The sequence below is a fragment of the Corvus hawaiiensis genome, chromosome 23 (assembly GCF_020740725.1).
Source record: "Corvus hawaiiensis isolate bCorHaw1 chromosome 23, bCorHaw1.pri.cur, whole genome shotgun sequence".
Lineage (NCBI taxonomy): Eukaryota > Metazoa > Chordata > Aves > Passeriformes > Corvidae > Corvus > Corvus hawaiiensis.
In genome coordinates, this window is record NC_063235.1 from 6,512,002 (window position 1) to 6,539,816 (window position 27,815).

Genomic DNA, 27,815 nt, shown 5'->3' on the forward strand with positions numbered 1-27,815 from the left:
AGCCAAGACAGGCCCGGGACAGGGCTCCCGAACCTTCCTGGAGGGCTGGGTGCATCCTCTGGGACACAGGGCAGAGTGCAAGGACCTCGTGGCCATGTCCCAGCCGGGATCATCCCTGCTGGAGGCGTTTTGGGAGCTGGCAGGAGCCCAGCTGCTCCAGGTCACTGGTGAAGGGCCCTGTCCCACTTCACTGTCCATTCAGCTAAAAGTGCCGCTTCTGTGTAATTTGCAATTTTGTAGTTTGCAAAAAAAGTTCCTCATGCTCGAAGTATCTGCCCCACTTTGGGCTTAAACTTGTCACCTGGAGGACTTTGTACACCAGGAAAGAAAAGGAAGAAAAACCTGGAAAATGGCTTAAATGTTTAATCACATGACATCCAACAAACACCTGCCTGGTTAGGTCAGCTCTCCTGAAACCTCCTGGAAGAAATGTGCTGTCTGCAAGGTCCTTGTCTGCCCCAGCTCTGGCCAAGTCCTTAAACCATAGTGGGAATGTTCCACTGAGGTCGTTAAAGCCCTCCCAGACCATCGAGTCCACCGTGTGCCTGATCCCCACCCTGTCCCCAGCCCAGAGCACTGAGTGCCACATCCAGGCATTCCTTGGACACCTCCAGGGATGGGCACTCCAAACCTCCCTGGGCAGCCCCTGCCAAAGCCTGGCCACCCTTTCCATGGGGAAATTCCTGCTGATGTCCAACCTGAGCCTCCCCTGGTGGGAGATTCTAGAATCACAGAATCATGAATTATCCTGAGTTGGAAGGGACCCACAAGGATCATCCAGTCCAACTCCTGTCCCTGCAGAGGACACCCCAACAATCCCAGGCTGTGCCTGAGAGCAAAGTCTGTGCACTTTATGTCCCAGCATCGAAGGGTGACATCAGCAGGAGCTGTCTCCACAGCACAGCTGATCCCTAAGCTCCCATCAGAAGAGAAAAGAAAAAAGTGATCCAGGCTGTTCCTTCCAGCCTGAGGGCACAGATTTTCCACAGGTGCCTCCTTACACTGCGTGCGTGTCCTCGCAGACGGTCTCTATCACGGAGGACTTGTGGGTGCTCTCTGCTTCTGGGCTCTCCTCAGAGGCCTTCAGCTGCCTTCTGAAGTGGGAGAACACCCTCCTCAGGGAGGAGAACAGCTCCTTGCTCCGCAGGGCGTAAATAATGGGGTTCACCATGGAGTTGAGCAGGCAGAGGGTGCTGCAGAAGGCGAACACCTTGCGCAGGTGGTCGCTCAGCCTGGCGAAGATGCTGTAGATCATAAGCACGAGGACGGGGGACCAGCAGAGCGTGAGGACTGCCAGCACCATGACGAGGGTCTTGGCCAGCATCACGTCCATCCTCATCCGGGTGTTTTGCTTCCCCACCTGCGCCTGGTGCTTCTCCATGTAGGCCACGTGCTGGCGAGCCCTCCAGAGCACATGGGCGTAGGCGTAGATGATGCAGCCCAGCAGGACCACGGTGAAGCAGATCCAGCCCGACAGGTAATTGTCATCCACAAAGGGGAACAGCTCGGAGCAGGCGGAATCCAGCACGCAGCAGTTCCAGCCCAGCAGGGGCAGGTAAGCGATGGTGGCACAGGTCACCCAGAGCACTGCCAGCGCTGTCCAGGCTCTTTTCCTGGTCATCAGGAGCTTGTATTCCGAGGGCCGGCTGATGGAGATGTAGCGGTCCAGGGCTGTGAGCAGCAGGCTGCTGAGGGAGGCGGAGAAGGACGTGTTCACCCCTCCCAGCTGCAGCAGGAACACTTCCTTGGAGAAACCAGCTTTGTTAAACACGTGGAAGTTAACGAAACTGCAGACAAAGATGATGCTGGCCAGGATGTCAGCCAGGGCCAGGCTGCCGATGAAGAGGTAGGAAGGCTTTTTCCTGAGCCTAGGGGAAGAGAAAATCAGGTAGAGCACCAAGGAGTTCTCAAAAACACACATTGTCCCAAAGAGGCCACAGAGGATGCCAATGCTTATCTTCTGTGCCTGCGTGCTGAGCACCATGAAGCACTCCATGGTGTTCCCGCTGCACTTGGAGGCGTTTTCAGGTATCCTACAAGTATCCATGGTGGTTACCTGGAGCTAGGAGCTCACAGAGAGCCTTCTGCTTCCTTCTGCACTTCTTCGGATGCTCTGAAAAAGGGGGAGGTGAAGAGGACTTAACAAGGAATAAATTCAACCCAGACACTTCCCTGCCTTTAGAGAGAAGCAAGCAAAATGAGATCAGCCCACAGAGACCTGCTTTCAGGTCCACAACCCAAATGCTGGAGCCAACTTCCACGCTTTGTCCTGCTGGTTGTTTGGCTGAGACCCATTTACCACAGCCCAGGGGCACCCTGGCTGTACCAGATCTCCCAGGCTGGTTCCTCACCACAAGAGGGAAGCAGCAACGCCGAGAATTGTACAAATCCTGGCCCAGCTCTTACCCCTCCTCCAGGATTCACTGCTCAGCGCCAGCAGCGCTGGAAGGGACTGCTCATGGTGACACTGTGCCGTGGGCAGAGACAGGCCCTGCAGAACAGCCTGTCCCACTGAAGCTGCCCCGGGAGATGGCTTGGATGGAGAAGGATGAGGGATATTGCACTGCCAGGGACTCGGTGCAGCTCATCTGGGAACACAAAGTGCACTCTGAAGGATTTACTCCTCACCAAAGCTGTTGGAACACATAAAATAACAAGACTGGTTTCATTTTTAAGCTTGCCCATTGCAGCTTTACAAGGCTCATTGCAGTTGTGTTTCCCCCTCCATCTTCCCTGTGCCACGGTCAGAGTGATTCAAAGTTATGTTTAACATCGATATTAGAGTGCAGGTTGGACATACCAATGGGGGCATGCAGGACTGAGACCACCTGAGCCTAAGAACCCCTGTCCATACCCAGGATTAGGTTAATTTTATCAATACTTTCAGCATCAGCAGAGGTGTGATGGAGGGAAATGCCTGATTTTCCCCAGGGTGTGTGCTGAACTGCTCAGTGCATTCTGTGTCAGCAAGAATTGGATTTTTCTCTACACTTCTGCAGCTCAATGCATGTAACCCCCTTCATCTTCAGAACTGGTCCTTCAGGTGTTATTTTCTCCCATTCTTTCTGTGGGTTACACTGGTCTTTAAACCAAGTTGTGCTGCCTTGGATCTCAGGGAACAAGGTCATCCTGGACTGGGTTAGAGAAGAGGTGAAGAGGCAGCTGTGGGATACACTAAACTGCCTGAATTTCAGCAAAATGTGGTGTCCAAGCCCATGGAACAGGACCCCCCTTCCCAAAAGCTTCCAGGATCCCTCATCCAGGCAATGGGATCATGACTTGCTTCTGCTGGAGGAGAGCACTGAGCTGTTCCCTTTCCCACAGAACAAACAAGTCACTGTCTCTCCCTCCCCTCGGCTCTCTTGTGAAAGAGGAAATGTCCAAAACATACGAGCCATGGCCAGGATGTGTGACAGCCACGGCTTCCTGGGGAGCAGAGCAGGGGCTGGGCTGCTGGGCTGTGGGTTCCAGCCACCTGTGATCCTCCCTCTGTGGTTTCCTCTGCCTGCTGTGTGAAATTCAGCCGAGGCAACTTGGCTGCTTGTAGAGGTGACAACAGCCAGCACTGCCCACCAAACCTCTGGCTGCGACATCTTAGCAGTGGCACATTTTACACCCAGCCTGGGGACTTCCTTCCCCACTGATCTGCCCCGACACTCATCACTGTTCCTGTGTTTCAGGAGTTGCAAAATACCCCCAATGAGTTGAGATGCTGCCCAGGAGGTGACAGAGAAGGGCCCCAGACACACATTTCACTCCTGCTGCCTGTCAGGGCTGGGACATCGGTGGCTGCAGGGAGTTCAGTGCACGTTATAGGCAGAGCAGGGCAATCCTGATTGGGATTTCTTGGCATTCCAGGCTGGAGGAGTCCTGGATTTGGGGCTGACGTGGCTGAGTGTTGCAGCAAGCTGCTCTGCTCTTACGTCAGGCTCTGGCATGGGGTAACAGCACAGGACTGGGATGTTGCCCTTGGATCTCAGCGCTCTCGTTTCCTGCAGCCCTTCACAGGAACACCACACAGGCAGCAGGAATTACCAACTGCTGTTATTAAACCTGACAACATCCCTCCCTCCGGAGAGAGATGGATTTAGCAGACAGATGGACTTTTCATATAGCAGGGCTCACCAGGGACCACTGGAGCAGCAACTGCCTCGAGTACCCAAACCTCCCCAGCCAAACCCCAGCATCCAAACCAAGACATCTCTTCACTAAGCAGCCTCCAGCATCACCTTGGCATCCATTACCTACAGCCAGCATTCCCAGGACCATCGTAAATCCTCAAACCTGCAGGTGTGTGATATCCAACTAACATCCTTAGGAGCCTGGAAACCACTGAACACCAGGCAAGGGAGCGAAGGCAGCAAAATGCCATCCCTGACGTTATGTTGCTTGGGGAGAGAACCTGCTTAAAATGGTAAAATAATTCCTGCACTGCCTGTCGTGGCCCAGCTCTTGCCAGTAAGTTGAAAAAACTCAGATAAGCCTCAGGTTCAAAACCCTGTGCTGGGCTCACAGCAATCAGCCAGCCCTGACCGTCCCTTCCCACCTCTGTTCTGTCTCAGGCTGAATGGCAAGGACAGGTTTCTTTACTCCTTCCTTCTCCTGTGTCCATGGGGGAAGCACAGGGCTTTGCTCCAGCACAAGGTCTCTTCTGCATGAGCATGAAAACACAGGCAGTGCCAAGAGCTCCTCTCCTTGCCCTGCCTGTCCCCCATTTTTTTGGTTTTTTGGCCACAAAGCTGCTTTTTCCTGCCCTGGGGACATTTTCCTCTTGTCAGATGGGCCCCTGGATTTGTTCATCCATGCCCCCTGCCTCAGCTCCTGGGAAAAGTGCCAGCCCCCATCTGCTTCCTGGGGGAGAGCTGACCTGCAGCATCCTCCATGGGACAAGTCCCACTTCCAGGGTGGAAATTGCCTTTCCAGGAGCAGCATCTCCACCTCCCTGGGGATTCCAGCCCCAGGCATGGCTGTTCATCTCCCCACAACCAGCCTGGCAAGCCCAGGGAGCCCTGGCCCCACGGGCTGACAGCTCAGCTCAACAAGAAAGAGCCAAGTGGCTTCTGGCACTCTTTGAGATCCAGGAGCTGTGGACCAAGGGACTGGTTCTCTGGAAGAGCAGCAGCTGAGCTGAGATTCCCTGGGCTTCAGATTAACTCTCTGATCACAGCACAACATCTCCTGCCAGCAGGAAGGCCCAGGGTAGGGAATATTTTGCCAAAATAACGTGTCCTTGCAATAGAGAATCCCCCCAGCAACAAGAGCAGAGCCCCAGGAAACAACACAGTGAATGAACGAGGAGTGAGTTATTAGGAACAGAATCCAGGTAAGATATTTGGGAATGCAACATATTCCTGAAACAGCCTCAATGACTGCAAAGTCTGCCCAGAGCAGCAGAGAAACCTCTCCTCCCATTAGATCTGCTGCGAGCCCGCTCACTCCAGCCTAATAACTCCAACTGGCTTCGGGGGAAATTAAATTTACAAATGAAAAAGTCCTTTTCCTTCTCAGTGCCTCGCTGCGATTGATTCCAGCTGTCGGGCTCGCAGTGCCTCGCACGCAGCAGCACCATTCCTGCTTCCACTTGGGATGGGTTCTGCATTCACAGAGCCATCACAGCATCCTGCTGATTAAAAAGTTACATACCAGTTCCTTAGATAATGTAAAATTAAATTTTCCTACTGCAATCAGCCAGTGCATTGTGCCTGCAGCACTCTGAAAGTGCTGGTCTTGAATATTTCATGTTCAGAATATCGGAGAGTTTTGAGCTTTACAATATAAGAAAATGTCTCAAATGATCACCTACTATGAACATGTGTGGTGATTTATGCAAAAATTGTCACTAATCCTTGCAAATTTCACTTCCTGAAAAAGCAAAGTATCTTTTGCTTTACAAACATTTTAGTTTATATGTGATTTCTTGTTCGAGTTGCAGAAGTTTTTCCATTATTTTGGAATTAGCTGTTCACCCTGGTTTGTCCTTCTGACCACATTAAATAACACAGAGTGGAATTCCCTCCCTGATGTAAGACCTGTCCACCTCAAATGTCACACTGAAGATTATTTGATTCTTTACTATCAGAGTCCAGCTTTGCCCATGTGTGACTGCCTGAGGGGACAGTGTTTGACACCCAGGACGGGGTGGGTGCAGAGCGGCTGCAAGTGCCAGTCTGGGTACAAAGCAGGGCAAAACAGCTGCTCTCACTCCACCAAAACCATCAAAACACTCAACTCAGCATCACATCCCCACAAGACATTTGGAAATACCTCTGACACAGAGAATCAGGGAGTGCTTTGGGTTGGAGGGGACCTTAAAGCCCATCCAGTTTCATCCTTCCATTATCCCAGGTTGCTCCAAGCCCTGTCCAGCCTGGCGTTGGACACTGCCAGGGATGGGGCAGCCACAGCTGCTCTGGGCACCCTGTGCCAGGGCCTCCCCGTCCTCACAGGGAATTTCTTGTAACTCATTCCCCCTTGTTCTGTCACTCCGGCTCCTGATGAACTGATCCAACACTAACAATTCCCAAAATCAGCTGTAAAGAGTTAACCCACAGCCTGCTATGAAACACTTACCTTTCACCTTCTTCCTAAGAAAGAATTCATCCTAAAAGCCAGTGTCCCACCCTATGTTACACATTGCCTTGCAGTTTATCCCGAATAGCTGATAGTTAATCCCAGGAATCTCCCCATGCAGCAGAGTCTCCCCAGCCTCCTTGTGTGAGCACCGAGGGCTCTCAGGGACGATGTGTTCCAGTGTGAAAAAAGGACCCTGGGCTGCAGGATGCTGTGGGTCAGCAAACACAAACCACTCACCTCCCCGCTGATGCTCCGGGGCTTCCCATCCCTCTGGCTCTCAGGGCAGTTCGTGCAGCTGCGGATGGCGCCTGCTTCCCTCTCCTCTCATGGCACTTCTGGTTTCATCTGGGTTTGTTGAACCATTCTGGTTTATTCCCCTGGGTTGGAAATCCACAGTGTGAATCCTTCCTCTGCTTCCTTGCTCTCTGTCACATTCTTTTGGAGAATGTGTGTCGGGTTTTGTTTCCTTCCTCACTTGTCCTCTGGGTGTTGTGTTCTGCTGCCTGCTCGTGCCACATCTACAACCACCCAAACCCTCCAGCTCGCTGAAATAATCCTCCCAGTCCCTCTCATGTCTCCATGTACCTGCACTGTTTGAGGCAAGAGACGTTCAGATTCTCCTCCAGATTTCTCTGGGGACATGGAAAAAGATGGGGAGGAAAAAAGCTAGGAGGCAGATGTGGGAAGATCTGGATGTACCTGGCTGTGCGCAGGTCTAAGGGCAAGCTCAGAAATCTGCTGTCTGTGCCTACAGCTCCATGAGCAGCACAAACCTCACCTGTGCCCCTGAATTCCTCTGTACACGGTCAGCTAATGCCAGGGGAGCAGGGTGATTTTCTCTCTGCAAGTGGAAGGGAAATGGCTTAAGGTTACACAAGTAACCTTCAGTGACACAATCCCCGTGGTCAGGAAGGACCCCGCTTAGAGGCTGTGGTCGCTGCTGTACCTGTTCTCATCCATTCCTCCTCCAGTAGCCACTTCCCCCCTCGGCCGGGCAGCAGCTGTCCGGGGCTGGGTTGTACTGGTGCTGCTGAAAAGCCGGGTGACACCAGGGACAGTATCACCGTGTCAGTGGGGAGACGCGAGTTCGCTCCAAATCCCAAAGGAATTGGCCACATTATGCTTGGATATAGATCATACAAGCTGTAGGGGGGAGCCTTGGAAGCAAAGGAAAGACGTGATCCTTAGCCCTTGGATGCACCTTAGGATCCCTAAGGATGCACCTTACCCCGCTCTGCCTCCCACAGAGCCACCCCACAGCCCCATCCCAGCACCAGTAACCCGATTCTCCAGCTGGGAACTCAACTTTCCCTCCTGCTGGGATTCCAGTTGCCTCATTCGGTGGAATCACGAGCGGTTACTCGCCGTGCTCTCCAAATCCTGCTCTGCCTCCTTCCTCAGGGCTTTCCCCGCAGCCGCCGGAGCTCGGCGATGCTCGGGTGCCCTCTCCAGGGAGATCCGCGGCACTCGCGGGGACAGCGGCGGGGGAAGCTGGAGAAAGAGGCAGAACTGGGAACTCAGCGCTTCCTTCTGCCCCCCCGGCCGGGAAAAGGGGGTTCCCTAATTCTTCCATTCGGGAAATGAGAAATTTTCCTTTGCAGGAAGAGGTACGAGAGTGTAAAGAGCAGGTGAGGAGCAGAAAGATACTTTATATTGGTCCCGAGTTCCAAAAGCAGCACCCAGCCCCAAATTATTCCCTGCTCTGACACAGCTTCACATCCAGCAGCACCCTGTGAAATATGGACCCAAGTTTCCTCTGTCTGCAGGGAGAATTGTTGTGTCACAGGAATGGGTGTTATAGGAAAGAAATAATATTTCTTTCTTTATTGCAGCATAGTTAGAAGCTTTTAATTTGACTCTGATTTATAGCAAAAATTGTCCTGCCAGCCTAAAGGAAAACAATTACAGCTGATTCCTGTAATGTAAAGGTTTTTTGTTCAGCTTGGATTTTTCCCCCTGGCATCAGCTGCAGTCCATCCAGTTGGGAAATAACGCTGCTTTGGGAACACCCCCATACCCAGGGCCAAAGAAATGCTGTGCAGGCAGTGCGGAAAGGGATTGTGAGCCTGGTGTTGCTCAGCCGTGGTGTCTGTGTCTCCAGAGGAGAGTGAAGAGCCCTGGGGCTGTGTTGGGACACAGAGCATGTGATGGGACACTCAGACACCCTGCAGCAAGGCTGTCTGTGCTCTGTGGGAGGACAGGGACTTACTTCTCTTTCTCTGACTGTTGTGTTTGCCGGGGCTGAATTTGAAAACTGGGTGGTGCAGACGGAGCTGAAGGTGGGGGCACTGCTCACCTTGATAAGGTGTGACTCAGAGAGCCACGGTGAGTGACTCTGCTGCACTCCTAGAGAAAATGCTCAGAAAAGAACCCCAGATTTACTGCCGTGTCTAGCACAGCGCCTGTGAGCAAACAGGGCTTGTCCAAGCGGTTCTCCTGTGCCCTGACCTGCTGCAGAAACACCTCTGCTGCTCTTGTGGAGGGAGGAGGGTTCCGGTGGAAATGTTTTCCCTGTTGATAGGATGTGAACCAGGCATATGGATTTAAATGGGCTGAAGGTTCCTGCAGGGTTCTGTGACTCAGTTTGAACGGGGAGCTGTTGAGGCAGAAAACAGGGCGTGACTCGGGAGTCGTGCCTGGATGTGTTTGTTTTCCAGAGCAGGGCTTCAGCACAAGCCCTTTAAACCCCCCCAGGTCCTCGGGCTCAGGGTTTGGATAACTGATCTTTTGGTGTCCGGGCTGGTTTCACTCCTGGTGCTGTTTTCTGGGTGCTGTGCACACCTGCACACACAAATGCAGTGGTGGATGTGATCTCACGCTCACGAGCACTCCTTGGCTCCAGCAGTGCAGGGGAGGGAACTCGTGTTCTGGAGCTGAGGTAACTCAGGTACTGGTGGACACCAGCTTAAATCATGTCTACAGCTATATCAATATACTTACAAGGAGATTTAAGCAATTAAAGTGCGTAGTTTTATTGCATTGTTTGGGTTCTTGAGCCTCTTCTCTACCCTGCAGAGGCTCAAATGTCTACTTAGTTCCTGTAGCTCACTGCTGTGAATTTCCTGAGCTTTATTTGATGAACACGGATCCTCTGCCAGGCAGAATAAAGGATATTCTAAACATTACCGTAAACTCAGTGCTTTCATGCAGATTTTAAAGAAAACAAAAGCTTACACGTTTCTCTCATGAGGAAACTTAGATTAACAATCTGGTTAATGTTTGGCTCGGGTGGAAACGTCCAACGAGTTTCAAGTGTGTCATGGGGCTCTTGGAGCCACAAAAAGTAAACATCTTGGGTTTACTGAAAGTCACCCGGTGCCGGAACTCGTCACTGCGAAATAAAACTGGGGCAATGGTTCACTATTGATTTAACAAATGAGTCATCCGTGCTGCTGACTTCCTGCAGCATCCACGGTGAGCTGCTCCACTGAAACACTCCAGCAGGAGTACGTGTGTGGTGAGATCCATCTCAGCCACAGCTGGAAGCATCTTAATTTGGGGCTAATGAAGCTCTGGAGGCTTTGTCTTCACTGGGACTTGCTGGTTGTGGCAGTGCCAGCACAGATGGAGCTGCTTCCCTGGGCTCGATTAACATTTGCTGTGAGAGGGAGTGGAGGTGCTGAGTGAAATACAAGGGTGGCTGGGGAAAACCTTGAGTGGCTGTCACCCTGGCAGCAGAAGCGTGGTGGGGAGCTGAGGAGGATTTGGGTAATGCAGCTCCCTGGGAACATGAGGAAAGTCGGGATTTACTGCAGTCATCTTTGGACTACCTGGAGGAAGTGGAATAAGCCAGACAGAGCAGACACTTGCACAATAGAAAAGCCCTGTCCATGCTGTGTACAGGTTATGAGAGGGTGTGGTGGAGCTGAGGTCACCGAGTCTGTGGCACCGTGTGGCACAGCAGGGTTGGGTTTGGAAGCACTGTCCTGTTCCAGCAGCGTTTGGGCTCTGCCTCTGGAACTGGGTCTGTAGCACCTAGAGGGCTGCAGGACATGAAGGGTGGGTGCAACACGATCCTGGAGGCAGCTAAAATATCCCAGTCCGCCCACGAGTAACTGAGATCGATGTAGTGTCTGTCACAGGCTTAGGAGCCATAAATCTTACGCTGAGACCTTTGAAAACAAAGAGGGTTTAAAAATCATGATTTGAAGGAGTGAAGTAGCTCCTCTTGAAGGAATCTCGGATGGTGGTGATAAAGGATTGAGACAGAACCTCAGGATTCAGTCAGTGCCGTGTCTTCAGGACATGGTGGGAACTCGAGTGCTTCTGTCTGTGTTGGGGTTACCACGCCTCTGGGAACATCTCCTTTTCTTACCCTGCAGGAGAGGAAAGCAGCCCAGGGCTTTAACAGCTGAAGGGTGAAACACTGAGAACTTTGCAAGCTGGACTTTGCTGTGTATTTGTCCTTTTGGTTTAAAAAATACCCGTCGTGTTCCTGCTCGGCCTCCAAATGACTCATCTTGTTTCAGTGGAACAGTTCCTGCACAAATACAGGACTGGCTTATCACTGACATTTCCTGCTCCTCCAGGCTAAATGTGTCAGCCTGACCCCAAAACCAGCTCTGAAAGACAAGAGGTTTTTTTTTTTTTTTAATTATCTCAAAGATAGTGAGGAAAAACAGCCAGACCTTGTGTCATCCTTGATCTGAATTGAAAAGTACATGCTGTTTTGCTCCCCAGACAAGAGAGCACATTTGCAGCCTGCAAAATGCTATTTCTTAATCCCACGGACATGTCCTGGCTTGAAAACATCCACACACTGGGGTGAGATTGTGTTTTAGCAGAAATAAACACACTAGAGATAGAAACAAAGCAAAAATCTGCTGATGTGCATTATAGGAGAGTTGTTTATTAATTCGTGGAATCTCAAGGCTTACAGCCGATACTGCTGTCTTCCATCTAAAGACAAAAAGCTGCTATAAGGACCTCAACCATAACATTGTGCCAAGAAATCCAAAGCAAAGGGAGGAAAACAAATTAATTTCAGCTTGCTTTGTGCAAACATACAATAAAGAATAGGAACAAAGGTCTGGGCTCGGGTATGTCAACACATCTTGTGTATTGAAACATATGCTGGCTTTTTTTAATAACTGCATGATGAATACAAACTTCTTTTTCAAGTCTTTACCTTGTCCTGGGATGGGTCACAGCCCTGTAACACCACACCAGGAAGGAAACAGTTTTGTTTTAAATGTTTTAGGGATAAAGCAGGAATGTGTAATTTTTCCTTTCTGTAGCTAAAAATACAGGGCAACTCAATGAACCCAGGGTCTGTACCTCAAAATAAAAACTCTGAATGTTCATGTGTTGTTTTTAAGTACTGCCCTGACTTGGTGGGGTTGGAACTGAACTCGTTGCTTTCCATTTTCTTTGAAACTTCCTTTTTTTGGCCTTTAATGTGGTGTACAAGGCTCGACAGGCCCCTTAATACACTCTCACATGTGCAAATTTCTTATGTATACCTAATTTTCATTCATCCTACACATGGTAAAGGCCAAATCTTGTGGGTTTTTTCTTCAAAATAATCCTTTGAGGCAAAATAAGAGAATTTGAATATAAACACAAACCACAGGCACTGCCACAGGCTCTGCATACCCACAGTGTTGGTTTAAACCTGGGGAAATACAGGTTTAAACCAAACAAGCTTTTCCCCGTATTTTGACCTGAAACATCCCTCTACGTATACTTTAAATTTAAACATTAAATAGTTTAACTAAATGCAGGCGTGGGGAATGGGCTCAACAAACCCAAGACCCTCCATTTGACATCAGAACGCTGCGGGGATCTCTGGGGGGCTGGATTTTACTCTTTGTTCGCTGAATCCCCTCTCTCGACGCCCCTAGCACAGCCAGGTGTTTTGTGCGGTGTTTTTTTTTTTTTTTTTTTTGTTAATTATTTTACCTCTTTGAAGCCCCCAGCGGCAGCTGGCGCGGGCGTTCCCGACTTTTTTTGTTGTGCTAATTCGCGGGCGGGGTGGGGCTGGCAGCGTGTCCGGGGGGCTGTGCAGAGGGGCCGGGGGACCTGCGGGCGGTGCCCGGCAGCGGGGCCGGGCCGGGCGGGACAAAGAGCGGCGGCCGCTCCCGCGCTGCCCTTCGTGAGGGGATTCAAATGGCGGCCCCGCCCGCCCGCGCGCCGCGGCCGCTCTGCCCCGGGCCCGCCTGGCAACAGGCGGGGCTTGGCTCCCATTGGCGGAGCGGGCGAGCGGCGCGCTCCCATTGGCTGCGGCCGCGCGGCCCCGCGGAGGGGGGAGGAGGGAGACGGTGTTAAACGGCGCAGGACGCGGCCGCCATTTTGTGAGGGAGAGCGAGGGGCGGTGCGGAGTGGAGGGAGCTTTGGGGACGGGGGTCGGACAGTGACGGTGGAGCAGCGCGGAGTCGGTTCTTGAAGGGCCGTGTGTGTGTCCGTGCGTGTGGGCGAGCGGAGCGGACAGAAGTCGGTAAGGGCGGAGCGGTGCGGGAAGGAGCGGGCGCAGCTGCCGCCATGTTGTGCTCCGTTGTTGGGGACGGGGGGTGGCGGGTCCCGGCTCCCCCCGGGTGTCGGTGAGAGAAGAAGGGAGAAAGTAAAGGAGGCGAACAAGCTCCGGTCGACGGTAGCAGACGGCAGCTGGGCCGGGGCCGGTGACGTTATCCCGGGTTTTGGTTTCAGTCCAAACAAGGCGGAAGCTGGAAATGGAGATGGGCGGCTCCTCTGGAGCTGTGGGAGGGATGGGCAGGGGGCTCCTGAGTTTGGAGAGTGAGAGGAGCTGAACAGATGGGAGTGCGTCATGGTCAAAATCTCAGAGATCCCGGGAAAAGACGAGCCATGAGCAAAACAGGAAATTAGCGTAAGAGTTATGAAGGAATTAGTTGGGTAACGAAGGTGAAAGAAGCAGCTGACCGATGACAAATGGAGCTCTGCGGTGGCTGGGGAAGGGTTTGGACACTGTGGGCAGTTCCTGTATTGGACCCAGTTCCCAAAGTATTTTCTATTGTATTTTACTTTTTCCCTATTAAAACCAAAGGGATAAAGTTCTTGATTGCCTAAAATGCTTTTTAAGACAGAGCATGAGAAAAAAAGTTGTTGCTTGGGAAATGCTAAATCTGATGGTGAACTTTATGTAAGTGGAGAAAACAAATAATGCTGTGTTTTTTGGGGTGAGGTTTTGGGGTTTTGTTTGTAGCATGTTGTCATCTTTAACAAATAAAGAGACACAGCTGACTCTGAATTCTGTGAATTTTTTCCGCTTGCCTTTCTTTCCACCCCAAATTGAAGCAATTGTTTCCTTAATCTGAATTCAAGTTTCTTTCTCGTTTCTGCAGCAGGACTTCTCCCTTGGAGCTTCTGTGCCGAGAATCCGATGTTGGGCTCGGCTCCCTGGCTGAAGACAGCAGGTCAGCCCATGAAAACTTCTATTCCCAGCCAAAGGAAGGAGTCCAGCACAAGGCAGTACCTGTTCTATCAAGCTTGGAAGCAAGAAAGGGGGCAAGAATTGGAGAGTGTGGAATCGGAGAAGACCACTGAGAGGTAAATGGGGGTGGGAGAGGGAAATACATCACAAGAGGAAAGTGCTGAGTACCCTGTGCTGCTGTCTGGGTGTTGGCTTTGGCAGTTGAATTACAATCTGTTCCACTTGAGGTGGTTTCAGTTCACTTTGGGTTTATCAGAGCAGTTCTTGCTTACCAGGAAGTCTGGGGAGTGGCTTTATCAATGCAAACTTTGCCCAATTCTTAGGTGTTAACAGGCTGAATTTAAATGTCTGCAGCACTCAATACTGACTGATTAAATCTGGCTCTGCATTTTCTGAGCACCATTTTGTCCTCCAGTTACACCTTTTCTGAGGAGAGAAGTGGCTTGTTTAGAGCAAGTTTTGGTTAGACTGATTTTTGTCCCTTTGCAATCGAGACGTTCTCGGAACGATTTTGTTTTAGAAGAAGAGTAATTAAGACTTATCTGGACTCTTCCTTGTTTTCACAGGTGACACTTAAGTTGAAGATGGGTGGTGGAGAAAGATACAACATTCCCAGTCCCCAGTCTAGAAATACCACCAAGAACCATCAGCAACTTAAAAACAGGCAGAAGAACAAAGACCAGAATTCTCAGATGAAAACCTGTGTGAAGAAGGAAAGAGGCCACGGATGCAGCTCCTCTCCTGGTGCATGGCAGGCCATGCAGAAAGGGGGGAAGAACAACGTTCACTTCCCCAAGAATCCCAATTGGAATCCTGCTCTATCCAATTGCAACCTGTTGTTCACCCCTCAGAGCAACCAGAACTATGCTGGGGCCAAGTTCAGCGAGCCACCCTCCCCAAGTGTTCTGCCTAAGCCACCAAGCCACTGGGTACCTGTTTCTTTTAAACCTTCTGATAAAGAAATAATGACATTTCAGCTCAAAACATTACTGAAAGTCCAGGCCTGAGATGTAACTTGTGTGATTTTCAGAAGCGATTTTGATTGACAGGGTTTCAAATTTTGAGCATTGCTACTCCCCACTCCAGCTGCACAGCTGTGCAGGACCAGGTGTTCTTGCTGCATGTAGTTAGTCACTTGGAGAGGGGTGCAAGTTTACATTCCCCTCATCTTTTACCTCAAAAGTTCAGTGCTGTGTCCACCTCACTGTGAAATAGTTATTTTCTCAAAAATCAATCAAATCCTGAGCAGTCACCATTTATTGCATTTAAGAATAAATGGGACTGTGTTCCAAAATTGGAATTGTGACTTTGAATTGTTAGAAAACCAGCTTTTACCTAACTTAATGCAGCATGAACTGAAAACTACGCACTGAAAACTTCAGTCAGGTTATTTGCTGCTTTTCAGACTGGTGTAAGATGTGCTAAACACTCTGCAGAGCAGAAACTTCCACCTGGGCACGAGGGGAGGCACAGCTGATTCTCTCACCTGTCCCTGTGACCTTTAGTGGCACTCCTGCAGTGGTGGGTGAGCGTTTCAAGCCCGTGGCTCCCATCTGGAATGTTCTGAAAGGGTGTGGAAGAACTCCTCAGGCAGATTGATAAAGCCTCTCCAGCTGTGATTCCCGGGAACCTCTATGAGTGCCAACTAAAGACCTTGCATCAGGTGACTGCCAAAAATCCCCCCCAAATCCTTTGTATGCCCACTGCACTGAGGAGTTCTAAATCACATTTTTGTATCAGTTTTTATAAAATAGGTGGAGTAGTTCCTTAGTCTGATCTTAAATGGGTTCCCCTGTAACAATTAATAGTTGGGGGCAAGTGTTAGATGCTCTCACAGGGAAAACAGAGCCATGTAAATACATGTAAAACATTGTAGCATATGTAAATTTCTGCCGGGCTTTCCTGCACAGAAGTATTTTTAGTACAAAACTGCTGAATGTAAGATGACCATGTTGAGTACGTGGCCTGGTTTTAAAAAATGATATTTTGTTTAAAAAAAAAAATTAAAAAAAAAAAAAAGACATTTGTGGCTGTGCCCTTGCACTTCACATGCAGTGAATATGCACATTGTATTTGGTTGTAATCTCATTTTTGTTAAAGTAAAATCAGTGCAAAAGAGGCTTATTTAGATTTTTTTTTTTTTTTAATTAAAGAAAAAAAACCTTAAAAAAAAAGCTGCTGGAGCTTCAAATCCTCCTGTTGTGAATGTGTAGGAGAGGTGTGTGTTCAGTGATGAAAAAAACCTGAAATGTTGCAAATGAAGTGTTTCACAAGAAATGCAAATGCCTGGGCTTGGGTGCTCCATAAGCCTGAAGGATTGTCATCATTCTGTGTTTCTGAAATGCATCAATGCTCTGTAACACGATGTTTTGTTCAGTCTTTGCTGAAATCCCTCGGCAGAGGGCCAGGGCAGGTGGCTCCTGTGCTGTCACCCTGCAGCTGATCCTGCAGGAGGAACAGCTGGATTGTGAGAACAGGAGCAGCCAGGGTTCTTTCAAAATACAAGGATTACTAAAAACAAGTGCTTTAATTTGAACAGGCCTTTTGCAGATTGTGAAATGTTCGGAGGTGTCTTTCTGTACATTCCAAATGCAGTGGCAGCTGAGCTGAATGTTTACAAAATTATTGCTCCAAATCACATGGAATTGGCAGTCTCTAAACTTGTGTTGTGACCTGGACTCCCACCAGAGTCTGAGCTGTATCCCAGTTAATTATCTATTCTTCAAATTGTCAATTACTGATGATGTTTGTACAAATTGGAAACAAAACATTTAAATAAATTTTTTTTTTACCCCCTAAAAGCATCTCTTTGTTTTCAGATGGAAACGGAAAAGTGGGATGACCTCATTTTGGCAGCTCACTTCCCAAGGGAGGTTGCTTTAGCTGCAGCCTTCAGGCCTTTCCAGTGGTTTGGGAACACAGAGCTTGAGAATTAACACTAATAAAGTTCCTGACAAAACCAGAAGCTGGTGAGGCTGGGAGGCAGCACTTGGGGCTCTGTCTCCCACAGACTACGGCTGGATTAATTAAGTCAGAAGGTGCTCTCAAGTTATAGTCAAAACTTGTACATTTTATTCCCAATTCACAGGGTTATTTGCACAGATGGAACACAAAACTCAAGAAGAAAGGATGTGGATGAATAAAACATCAGCATCTCCGATCAAACACACTACAGGGTACAGAGTCTTCCCTTCCTACAATAGTCTCAGCAGCAAGAGCATCGTAGACAAATATAGCAATGGACTACAGACTTTTTAAAGCAAGTTACAAGATAAATGGAGAAAACCAGCAATTCTTAATGGGTGATTATGTCCTAAAAATGTGTCAATTTTATCCCTTTGTACTTCAAAATGTTCATCTGCACCATCCCTGCCAAGACCCAAGCAGCAGTGCTGTGCATGGCTCCACTGCCCTTCTCTGAGCACACCCCGAGCTGTCACCCCAGACTCAACAGTCAGGGAAAAAAGCTCTTGTCCAAGCAGAGCGCTCAAAATAACATTGAAACCAAAAGATTCCACTTCGAATAAAACCATGATACTGTACATTAAACATCTTGATAAGACATAGAAAGGATAACATTGAGCTTTCAGAGACCAGGCTATCAGAGTCCCTAATTAAACACCCAGCTACTTAACCACTAAATTGAAGATTTTTAATTACCAGTTGGGTGCATGGACTTTAGGTGAAAAAGAAGTTCCAATAGAGCCTTCTATGACTGCTGACACCAATCGATTCGCTGCAGATATTTTGGAGCACAGCCATTACTTTCAGCAGAATTATATTTTTTTTACACGCTACTTCAATTCTACAAATTTTGCAGGAATGACAAAATCTACTTTTACCACAGAAAAACGTAATTCCCACCATTCTTGAGACTCCAAAAGAAAGAGGCCTAGACATGATCTTTTGTAGCCTGCAATGTTCTTGCATTCCAGCTGTGCATAACCTGCAGGAAGCTTGCACAAGACAGGCTCCTGCTTTTTTTAGGGCAGGACTGGGATACCTGCATCAAGGAAGGGAGATGTTATCTAGATGGGCTGTGGCTTGACTTGCATGAATGCATAAACATTCCCTGCCCTTTTGGCCACATCCTGCTAACTCGTCCCCAACTGAAAGGCCCACAGAACAGCTTCTTCACAATTTTTCCATGGGAGCAAGAACTAGGACAACATCTTTATTCATGCACTCTTGAAACATCGTGGGTTTGTGTTCGGCTTTTCTGGCTTGTTCATATACACAAGTCAAGTCAAAGTTTAGTCCTACCTCTGGGAGAGAAAGAAAGAACCATCAGAACTGGCAGACACTACATTATACTTGCAATGATCTGGCTTTTCAAAACAAAAATTAAACTGTGCTATACATAAATGCTGAGGCACACAATATAAGGACATGCTGACACAACAGTTAAGGAATTGTTACTGTTACTCTGCACTCTCCAATCAGCCCCCCTGCCTGGGCACGGAGATTTCTCCTCCCTCCTCCCACCCTTCCAGCTCCAATTCCAGCTGGACCAGCACCACCATTAACCACAGCAATCCCTGCAGGTCCCTGACACAATCACAGCCAGGCTCTCCCCACCACTCGGGCACGAGGACCCCTTTGAAGCAGGATTTAGTCATGAAGACTATATCTATTTATCTCTCTCTATATATAGATATAACGCTGGAAATGGTGGGGGTTTCTGCTGTTAGAAGCAGAAATAATCACAGCTCAACTTATAAAGGGTGACAGTGGGTTTATCAAAGCAATTACAGAGGATTTTTGTCTTTCAGGGCAGAACCTCCAGCTGGGCACACTACCAGTGCCAGGAGGCAGCTCCATCCCTGTTGCCACCTCCCACAGGACCACTGCTGGCACCAGTTTTGATATGGCAATTATAAATTGATATGGTGATACTGTGCATTTGATTTTGTATGAACCTTCAGTTGTTGCTTTAAAGTAGTTTCATAACCTGGCTAATAATATCTGAATTATAACCTATGGGGCAAGCCCATCCAGCAATAACTAAAGTTAATGGCAAAGAAAATTCAATATATTAGACTACAACTTAATGCTTAGCATTCTCAGTTTGTCTTGTACCCTTTCAAAAATGTGAAGTGACATTTATTCAGACACTAAATGAAAAATTCCTGCCTTTACTGAAATACCATAGTAAGGATTTTACTCCATAAGGGATGCATAGCTCTACTCCTAACCATGCTCTGGAGTCAAATTCTAAAGCTACAATAATTCCAGTGGATCAGTATTTCCTTCATTTTTTTATTACAGCATGTTTGCTAAATTTACAGCAAGCAGAAAATAAGCTGGGTCTTTAGTTATTTTGATCAAAACATCGATGTTTTAAAGGTAGTACACAATATTTGTTAAAAAGAACATATAAAAATACCTTTTTAGAAGCCTCTATAAGAAAGGAAATACAAAGTTTAATCCCACAACTTTCCTCTGCTAGAGCTGCACGCTACTGCTACAGTTTTAAATAGACTTTTTGCTGTTTTTAAACTATACATCCAGGAAAGTCTACAAAATTAAAGGAACGTGCATATAAATGATTGCATAGCAGAACATGAACATTAACTGCAAACAGTAAAGAAAAAGTTAGAAATACTATCAAATGTACAAAGGTTCTAGGATCAACCCCTAAGCACGTTCCGCTGACCATATCCCAAAGCCATCTGCGCTTCTTTAAAGGCCCTGCTGAAACACTGAACCCAAACCCTAAAACATTTCTCTAAAAAGGAACTTTTGGAAATCAATGTCTTTATATGCTACAGACATCAGACAGTGAGGAACACTTAAGTGTTTGATGGTGGCTTTTGAAAGTAAAGAGGAATAAAAACAATGCCAAAAGCCATTTTCATAACAAAGGATCTTGCCTTCTAGAGAAACACTGGTAAGATTACACACTGGGTTTGTTATTTTTCACATTCAATTTTCTAAATATACTGTCTTAGTGATAAACTACATAACTAGAGATGCAGCTCTTGTTCATACTCAACTTCAAACATTTGTTCTGAAGGAAAACGAAATCTTGTAACCAAACCACTATCCATTCTGAGGAAGGAGTGATTCAGACTTGCTTGACCAACTGCTTTTTTGCTGTGTAAAAAGCAAGCCTGGTAACCCAGGGAGATGGCTACGGTTTGATACCTATGAATACACCAACTAACCACAGGAGTCATTGGCATAAAAGTTTAGTTCTTATATACTGTACACACACAACTCGAAACAATCTACTTGTATCTAACAGCAGGAAAACTAAGCAACTTTATGGTTAACTGCTCACTAAAATTTAGAATAGATACAAAAAACTGCATAAAATGTACACACAACCTAATATTTAGTTGCTCTGCCGTTTGCTGAAATCTGAATTTAGATTTTCCATTTCAAGGTGGGTTTTGCCCTCACACCTTCAGCACTAGCAGCCAGGGCAGAGGCAGTGAAGCCTCCATCCCGATGGGTCACGACACTGCACAGTCTCTGAGCAAGCTTCAAGACCAACTCTCTCCCCATGTCGTACATGCAAGGTCAGTACCATCTCTCCAGAGAGCAGGGTAAAGAGAAATCTCCCAAATTTCTCTCCACAGAGCTCCACCTGCCAACCTGCTGGTGGGCACGGAGAACACTGAAACCTGCCCTGGAGCCATGGAAACAAACTGCCAGTCTGATTTCCCAGCAGCCAGTGTTGCACTACAGCTGTCCAGTTTTCCTTTTTTCTCACAAAGTTTAGCTGTTTAAACAGCTGGTTTAACTGTCCAGCACAAACTGGTACCAATTTCTCTATGGGTGTGACATTTGTAAAAGGACAATGTTGCAAGTTACGATCAATCAAGTCATCACCAAATATCTAAGCATTAAAAATGCAAATCTTTACAAAAATATACATAGAGACACCACAACCAAATCAGTAGCTGCCCATGACATTTAACCAATTGGACAATCTCTCTCCCTCTCTCTCTCTCTGTGGCTTCTCAACACTGTTGTAATTTTAACCATTGTCGGCTACAGGGAAAACTGACAAAGAAAATATTTTTTAGCACTGTTGCAACATCATATTCCTGATAATTTAAGTAAACTGAACTGTGTGTAAATGAATCTTACATGCCTAAACCAACATGGATACACTGTTAGTGGCCACTGGACTTGGGACTAGTCCAAGACCTCGATCTGGATTTTGACCTAGATCTAGAATGTGATCTTGACTGTGATTTGGATCTAGCTGGTTCTTTTTTTCTCGACTCCTTCTCATATCTTGAGCTGGACTTATAGTGTGTTTTAGAATCTGTTTTAGAGGTGCCTCTAGATTTGGTGTGAGATGCAGACCTAGACCGTGATTTAGCCTTCATTTCTTTCTTGGGCTGTGACTTGGATCGTGATCTTGAATTGGACTTAGATCTTGAAAAAGATCGATTGCGGTGTTTGAACCTATCAGAATAAAGGGGAGAGAGGAGATTTGAATGTAAAAACACTATTCTTAGACATCTAGTACATTAAAAATTGTTTACCGTTTTTGCAGGAGAAACTTTTTTTTAAACCTATAGTTAAAGGAATACAGTGATCTAGTTTGCAATTCAAAGGGTGTAAAAAGTGTTTTACCTATCATTGTCCGAATGGCTTCTGCTACGACGAGGTCTTCCAGTAGGTCTACTGCTAAAAAGGTACATCAGAAAGAGTAAACGGTGACAAATCCCTATGTAAATGTACAAATACTTAATACATTATCTTTTCAAGCTGTGCATTTGCTTTCAGTTATTCTCCAACGCAACACAGAATCGTTTCATTCACTACTCCTGATCAGATGCAGCATGCAAGGTACGCAACTCCCAGCGGTTACTCCCACGATAGAAAAAAAAAGATTATTCAAAACTGTAACAATTAAATAGTCAGCGTGGTGTCTCTGTGCTGTGCAGTTGAGGCCAACCCCACACACTACACTTACTTTCTGGGACTATAGGATCTTCTATAGCTGTAATCAAAGGAGCGACTCCTCGACCGTCTCCGCTCGTAACTGCGACTCCGAGACCGCCTGTATCTGTCATAGTCATCGTAACGAGAAGAACTGTACAGGTTTCTCCCTTCCTTGGCTTTCATTTGGTTTGGTGCTGTAAAAATAGCAATATCTGCAAGTGAAAAAGATGCCCTACTTTTCCCCCTCAAGGTCTAAGCCATGTATTTGGTGCTGAGCAGAAAGGCTCACTCATGATTTGATGTTTATGAAGGGACAGGTGAGAGGCTGCTCTGTGCCACTTGTTTTGTGCTGCTTTAGCCACTGGACACAAATTAATGTAGCCTGAGGGGCATTATAAATCTAGGAAGCAAAACAAACAAAAAAATCCCCTCAAAACCAGTCAGAAAGGACTAATGCTCCGTAAAACCAGAACACAGAGCTGGTCAAAGTGATTTCAGGCCAGCTGGAAACTGGTAGGACAGGTCAGACCCATGACTGACACACTGTGACATTCCTGAATTTACCCAATGAGTGAAAGCTAATTGAACACTTTTTCCTGACTGCACAGCACCATCACCACACCTGATCCACAGCTGTCTTTAATGATTAAAGGCCCATCTTACACAGAGGCTTCAGTGGATGCCACACAAAGAGAAGTCTGATTCCAAAAGGAACCCCCCATTAAAACAATTCACTTTTACTCTGCAGCTTAAAGTAATTAAAAATGAATGAACCTATTAGTCTTCCACAGTATTTCCTCTATCCTTTCTCTGTATCAAATTCAACCCCAAAGAACATGCTCTTAAGTATTTTAAACAGACTACGCTGTAACAAACACCCTCTGTACTAAATGGCTTCAATTTTTTATGTTTTAAGTGCTGCTTGCAACACACTAAGGTGGATTTAGTTAATTTTGTTCAGAAACTTATTAGAAATTCCAATGTTTATATACAGGACAGAAACTTGTCCTTCGGAGTGCAGAATTTCCACTGACTCCATTAAAGTTAATTGTGAGTACTTGAGGGAAAACTGGACAGTCAGGTTGTTCCTCTGAGAGCTGTAACTAAAGACCTTTAAGGCACTTTTATTTGCAGGCATAACATGAGTATTACAGTTCTGGTTTAGACCAACAGGTTTGTACCAGGTTTACAAATCTGTATCTCCCTGCAAATTAAGACTATGCACACAAATAACAGATTTCAAAGACCTAAGTTCTCTTTCCAATTATCTGTTCAGAAAATACAAATTCTGCTCCACCTTGAATTGAGATACCTTGAAATTGACTTTTATCCTGAAGCCAAATGAAAATGAAGACATTACCTCAATCCTGGAGATCACACAGAGCTGCACAGAAAGCTCCAAAGAATGACTGTGGTGACTGTGATACTTAGTTATCCATTTACAATTAAAACGAGTCATTAACAGTTACTGGATAAAAGGCAGAACATCCACATGCTATTTATATAAAATAAGAACATATCACAACAATTAGCACCACGTGCAGCGTTGTGTGGTGCTGAAATTCAGGCTAATAAATTCAGGGTGTGATAAAATTCAGGCACTTACTCTTGCGATCCCCCTGTGCAAACTGGATTTCTATTTGCCGACCACAAATCCACTTTCGATCCAAATTATGGAGAGCATCTTCTGCATCACGGACATCTTCAAATGTGGGGAGTGTTAAGGTACTTGGGAATTTGAGCAGTTTAACAGATTTGGTATTTAAAATAAAAATGAAAATTTTCAAGTTATTTTCTCATTTTACAGCCATGTTTTAAGTTCTTTTGTCATGCTACTCTACACACTATGGAATTTATTTTTAATTAACCACCAGCTATCTCAGAACTCCTGTAATAAAATTAAAATCTTGTAATATGACCATGAATTTATCCATCAGCAAGCAGTTGCTATGTGATACTCTTAATTATTTTCTTCTCCCACTTGTACTTATGCAAAGAAAACAGAGGTATCCTTTCAAAATACACTTATTAATGGTCATTTAGTTCTCTCCACTGCATTGAGTTTATTAAAATTAAGCCCTAGTTCTTAAATTATGTTGGACGTACCAACAGTAAATATTAACTATTAACTTTAGAATTATAATAAAGCTTTCCTTTTTTTTTTTTTTTAACAACTGATTTTAAGTTTAACTTATGCCATGTCACAGCCCTGTCTGCAGAGCTTCCCCAGCGTGAGAGAAGAGCAGACACAGCGAGCCCTGCACTGGCACTCAGGGCCAAGCTACAGTGACAGACATTCATTTCAATGCTGGAATTTACACCCCTACTTCCAGCTTTTGGGACCCAAAAACATGAGTTGCCTTTCCCCTCCAGACCACTCATTTCTCAGCAGCATCATCTCTGCAGGAGAGAAACTTCCATGTTGCAGCATCTCCCTCAAAACCCCAGACCGAATGTGATTTCATTCAGACCACAGTTACAGTAGCACTCACAAGAGAAATATTACAGGTTTTGTCAATGGACTAAACCAGAATAATTCATCAAATTACTGCTTACATGACAGACAGAAGAAAAACTGTTATTCTGTAGGATACATCAGGTATGACTCCTTTAATCTTGGCCACCATTCAACTTCATCTTGACCTTTAACTCTTTAAGTGCTTGTCAGAAGGACTTGTCATGAGATGCTTGGCCAAAAATGACAGATGGCTTTATCTTTTACTTTGAAAAACAACCTTTTCCCCCTTTTGTAGATAAAGCGAAGCTTTGTCTCCCATTATGGCTTGTCCTTCTTCCAGCTTTTCTTTATTTTTTCTTTTCCCAAACTCTCCCTTCTCTTCAAGCCTGATCCTTAAGAGGTCTTTGGCTTGTCTACTTGCCTTAATTGTTGAACTCTACTCTAAAGGTTCTTTCATGCTTTCTCTTTGGGGTCGCCATTACTGTACAGCTTTACATTCTGAGGCAACAACAGAGGACAGCAAATTAGGGGACAATATTAAAGAAAGAAGTTCACCTCATTTTTTACACAATCTGATTTTGATCAAGTGATTCCAGTTTCCATTTGTTAAATTAACAATGAATAGCAGCCACATTTTGCTAAGCACAACTTTACTTACACACCAGTGATAATAAAAACGTGCTAGACAATTTTGAGTCAGTGATAAATTTTCATTTAAATCATAAGAGTATTAATTTCAGTGACATAAGCAAGCTTTTATATTACTGGACTTAAGTTTTGCAAAAAAGGCAAAGAACAATTGAGAGAAGTTAATCTTCAAAAATAACGAAACACCACGACATAAGTAAGACACTTATTAGATACAACACAAAAGTAAACTGCTTTTTCATTTAGATTGGTTACCTCTTACACAAACTTGAATTTCAAACTTCAACACCCCTCACTAATGAGCCATCTGAAGAAAGGATATTGAACATAGGCAAATCCTCTGGGACGGCGAGTGTAGAAGTCAAGTGGAACGTAAACATCAACTATAGGCCCATAACGACCAAACTCACGGCGCAAGTCTTCAGACCTGGAACACCACAAACACCTGATATGGTTTTTTCACTGGTTAAGGTGTTAAAAAACATCCACCAAAATAAAATAAAACAACAAAACCAAGTCAAATCTACAATTAGCATGACCACCCCCCATTTTTGGAAGCATTTGGTGGAGGATGAAAGTAGCAAAACACTTTTTGGGGAAAAAAGTGTTTGGGCAGTTCACTGTTGGCAGCACACGGAGCTTTTCTGAAACACTCAAGACTCAGGATGCTCAAGATACACCCTGGCAGTTTGAAACAAGCCTTCAGCATAACTCTAGCACAAAAATGTAAACTGAGAAGTGATACACATCAGTTCATTCAATGCAGCCAAGGTTGGCAGAAAGTGAAAGAAAGGATTGGTAAGAATTATTATTGTTATTATTATTCATGTAACTCGACAGTCATTTTGCAACATGCAAACATCCACTATGAGATCCAAATAAACATTATGAGAACAAACCAGTCACCCAAACCCATTTCCATAAAATAATCAATACTTACAACCACATCAAATAGAACAGATCTCGAGTGAGCAGCCACTCATGCCCTCGGGATAGTTTTTCCAAAGAGTTGGCTTTAGAGAGCTGAGACAAAACTGTTCAGCTGCAACTACCCCTGACCAACACCCTCTCCTCAACAGAGCTTTCTTACTCACATCAGCTCCTCACACTCATTTTTGTGACATTTGAGGACAAAAACCTGCATGCGAAGATTGATCTAATACCACATCTAGGCGGTATGTAAAAGTCACTACTATTTTTTATATTTTTACATTTCTCTCGCATCAGTTGGGAAACAAATCTCCACACAGTCAGTGCTGGCAAAAGGGAACTACAACCAGCATGGAGATCCCACAATGAAGCCACCTCCAAGAGCCCTTTAAGGTGAAGCTTCAACAGGATCCACATTATTGTAAAGAATTTGGAAGTAATCGTCCTCAGCTGTTCTTAGAGTAAAATTAATTATTGGAAAGATGAAAAAATTAATGGAAAAAATAGAAAAGTTTAATTTCAAGTTACTTATCACAATGCTCTTAATCCATTCCATTGTGCCCACACTACTGCTGCTTGCTGAACAACTTTGGTCCAAGTAGCCCAGGAAGAGTTGGAAAACTTACATTTAATAGGACTAGACCTTACAGGGATCTCCGTACAAATTCTACACACAAATAACAACACAGGAGTGCTCTGACAAACGCATCCTGTGCCAACGATGCTCAGTAAGTGTTCCACAGCTGATAACAAACCAAAGGTGCTTGTTAACCACTAAAGGTGTTTGTCACTAAACTGCCGAAGTGAAATGAGGAAAACCAACAGTTCACTAAAAACATATAAAGAATAAATAAGAACCTGTGCAATACTCCGTTTTTGTTCTTTTAATTCCCTAGGAGGAGTTCTCTCACCACACACGTTTAGTCCTTACGGGCTCTCGGTACAACACGGTTATAACGGAGAACAAGCATCGATCGCTTCCCCCGATTCCGTACTGAGCGTCCTGAGAGGCCCCGGTACATAACAATTGCCGCACCAACATTCCACCTGAACTGGCAGCAGCTCCCACGCTAACGGGACCGGCTACGCCAGGAATTTTGGGCACAAATGCTCTATTTTCTCCCATCTAGCAGCAATACTGCATTTCCCAAGGAGCATTCCAAACTCCAGCGGCTGTCCAGCATCGCCCCGGGCACACATCCCGCCCGGATCTCCCGCTGGACACACTCAAAGGCGGCTGCGGGGAGTTTCACTTTGTTGCGGCCCAGCTTTGTTCTTTCTGGACGCTGTTTGGAAACGGATCCGCGTGGAGAGGCGGGGAACGAGCAACATCGCGAGGAGCGGAGGAAAATGGAAGGCAGGGCAAGGATAAGGGAGAGCGGAGAGAGGGAGAAGGCGAAGCGGAGGAAGGGAGCACGCCGGGCTCGCCCTCTTCCCTCCCTCGGCTGCGGGGGGACCCCCGCGCCCGCGGCCTAGCGAGCCCGCCAAAGCCTGCGCGAGCCCCCGCTCCGCCCCCACTCACCGGGTGTCGTCGGCCACGTTCCGCACGAAGAGCGAGGTGTTGGGGGGCCGCAGGTAGCGGGACATGTCGATGGCGCTGGGAAAGAAGGAAGGAAGGAAGGAAGGAAGGAAGGAAGGAAGGAGGGAAGGAAGGAGGGAGGGAAGGAGCGAGCGCGGCCCGGGCGCGGCGGGAGCGGCTGAGGCGACCCTGGGGGAGCTGCACCGCCCGCCCGCGCGCCGCCTCTCGCGAGACTTCCCGCGGGGCTTCCGGCGAGAGCGAAACGCGGCGCCAAAACCCTGCCCCGGCTCGGCAGCGCGCATGCGCGCCGGCCCCGCGCGGGAGCGCCCGGGCCCTCCGGCGCGCGCCGCGCACGCGCGCTGCTCCCCGCCCGCGGGGCCTCGCTTTTCCCGCCG

At 46.8% G+C, this 27,815-nt stretch overlaps 3 protein-coding genes across 13 annotated transcripts; 1 reads left to right on the forward strand and 2 right to left on the reverse strand.

Moving 5' to 3' along the window:
* Positions 1-761: 761 nt before the first annotated feature.
* On the reverse strand, positions 762-8,258 carry CNR2 (cannabinoid receptor 2). Of its 5 annotated transcripts, XM_048327064.1 has the most exons (5): positions 7,520-8,258; positions 7,352-7,414; positions 6,811-6,950; positions 2,407-2,633; positions 762-2,113 (listed from the first exon to the last, which is right to left on the reverse strand). In XM_048327064.1, exon 5 carries the CDS (start codon positions 2,045-2,047, stop codon positions 998-1,000), a length of 1,050 nt encoding a protein of 349 aa, XP_048183021.1. In that variant the 5' UTR covers positions 2,048-2,113; positions 2,407-2,633; positions 6,811-6,950; positions 7,352-7,414; positions 7,520-8,258; the 3' UTR covers positions 762-997. The 5 variants fall into 5 exon arrangements, with proteins under 5 accessions (XP_048183021.1, XP_048183022.1, XP_048183018.1 ...); XM_048327065.1 differs by having other exon boundaries at positions 2,407-2,588; positions 6,811-7,414; XM_048327061.1 differs by having other exon boundaries at positions 6,811-7,414.
* Positions 8,259-12,823: 4,565 nt separating this feature from the next.
* Positions 12,824-16,761, forward strand: PNRC2 (proline rich nuclear receptor coactivator 2). 2 transcript variants are annotated; one of them, XM_048326911.1, is made up of 3 exons: positions 12,824-13,009; positions 13,872-14,076; positions 14,527-16,761. In XM_048326911.1, exon 3 carries the CDS (start codon positions 14,545-14,547, stop codon positions 14,965-14,967), a length of 423 nt encoding a protein of 140 aa, XP_048182868.1. In that variant the 5' UTR covers positions 12,824-13,009; positions 13,872-14,076; positions 14,527-14,544; the 3' UTR covers positions 14,968-16,761. The 2 variants fall into 2 exon arrangements, with proteins under 2 accessions (XP_048182868.1, XP_048182869.1); XM_048326912.1 differs by having other exon boundaries at positions 12,862-13,009; positions 13,875-14,076.
* Positions 16,762-17,009: 248 nt separating this feature from the next.
* On the reverse strand, positions 17,010-27,654 carry SRSF10 (serine and arginine rich splicing factor 10). Of its 6 annotated transcripts, XM_048326908.1 has the most exons (7): positions 27,424-27,653; positions 25,294-25,398; positions 23,472-23,575; positions 21,897-22,059; positions 21,554-21,607; positions 21,281-21,382; positions 17,010-18,225 (listed from the first exon to the last, which is right to left on the reverse strand). In XM_048326908.1, the coding sequence occupies exons 1-7, from the start codon at positions 27,486-27,488 to the stop codon at positions 18,207-18,209; spliced, it is 612 nt and encodes a 203-aa protein (XP_048182865.1). In that variant the 5' UTR covers positions 27,489-27,653; the 3' UTR covers positions 17,010-18,206. The 6 variants fall into 6 exon arrangements, with proteins under 6 accessions (XP_048182865.1, XP_048182863.1, XP_048182862.1 ...); XM_048326906.1 differs by having other exon boundaries at positions 17,010-21,382; positions 21,554-21,604; positions 27,424-27,654; XM_048326905.1 differs by having other exon boundaries at positions 17,010-21,382.
* Positions 27,655-27,815: the final 161 nt, after the last annotated feature.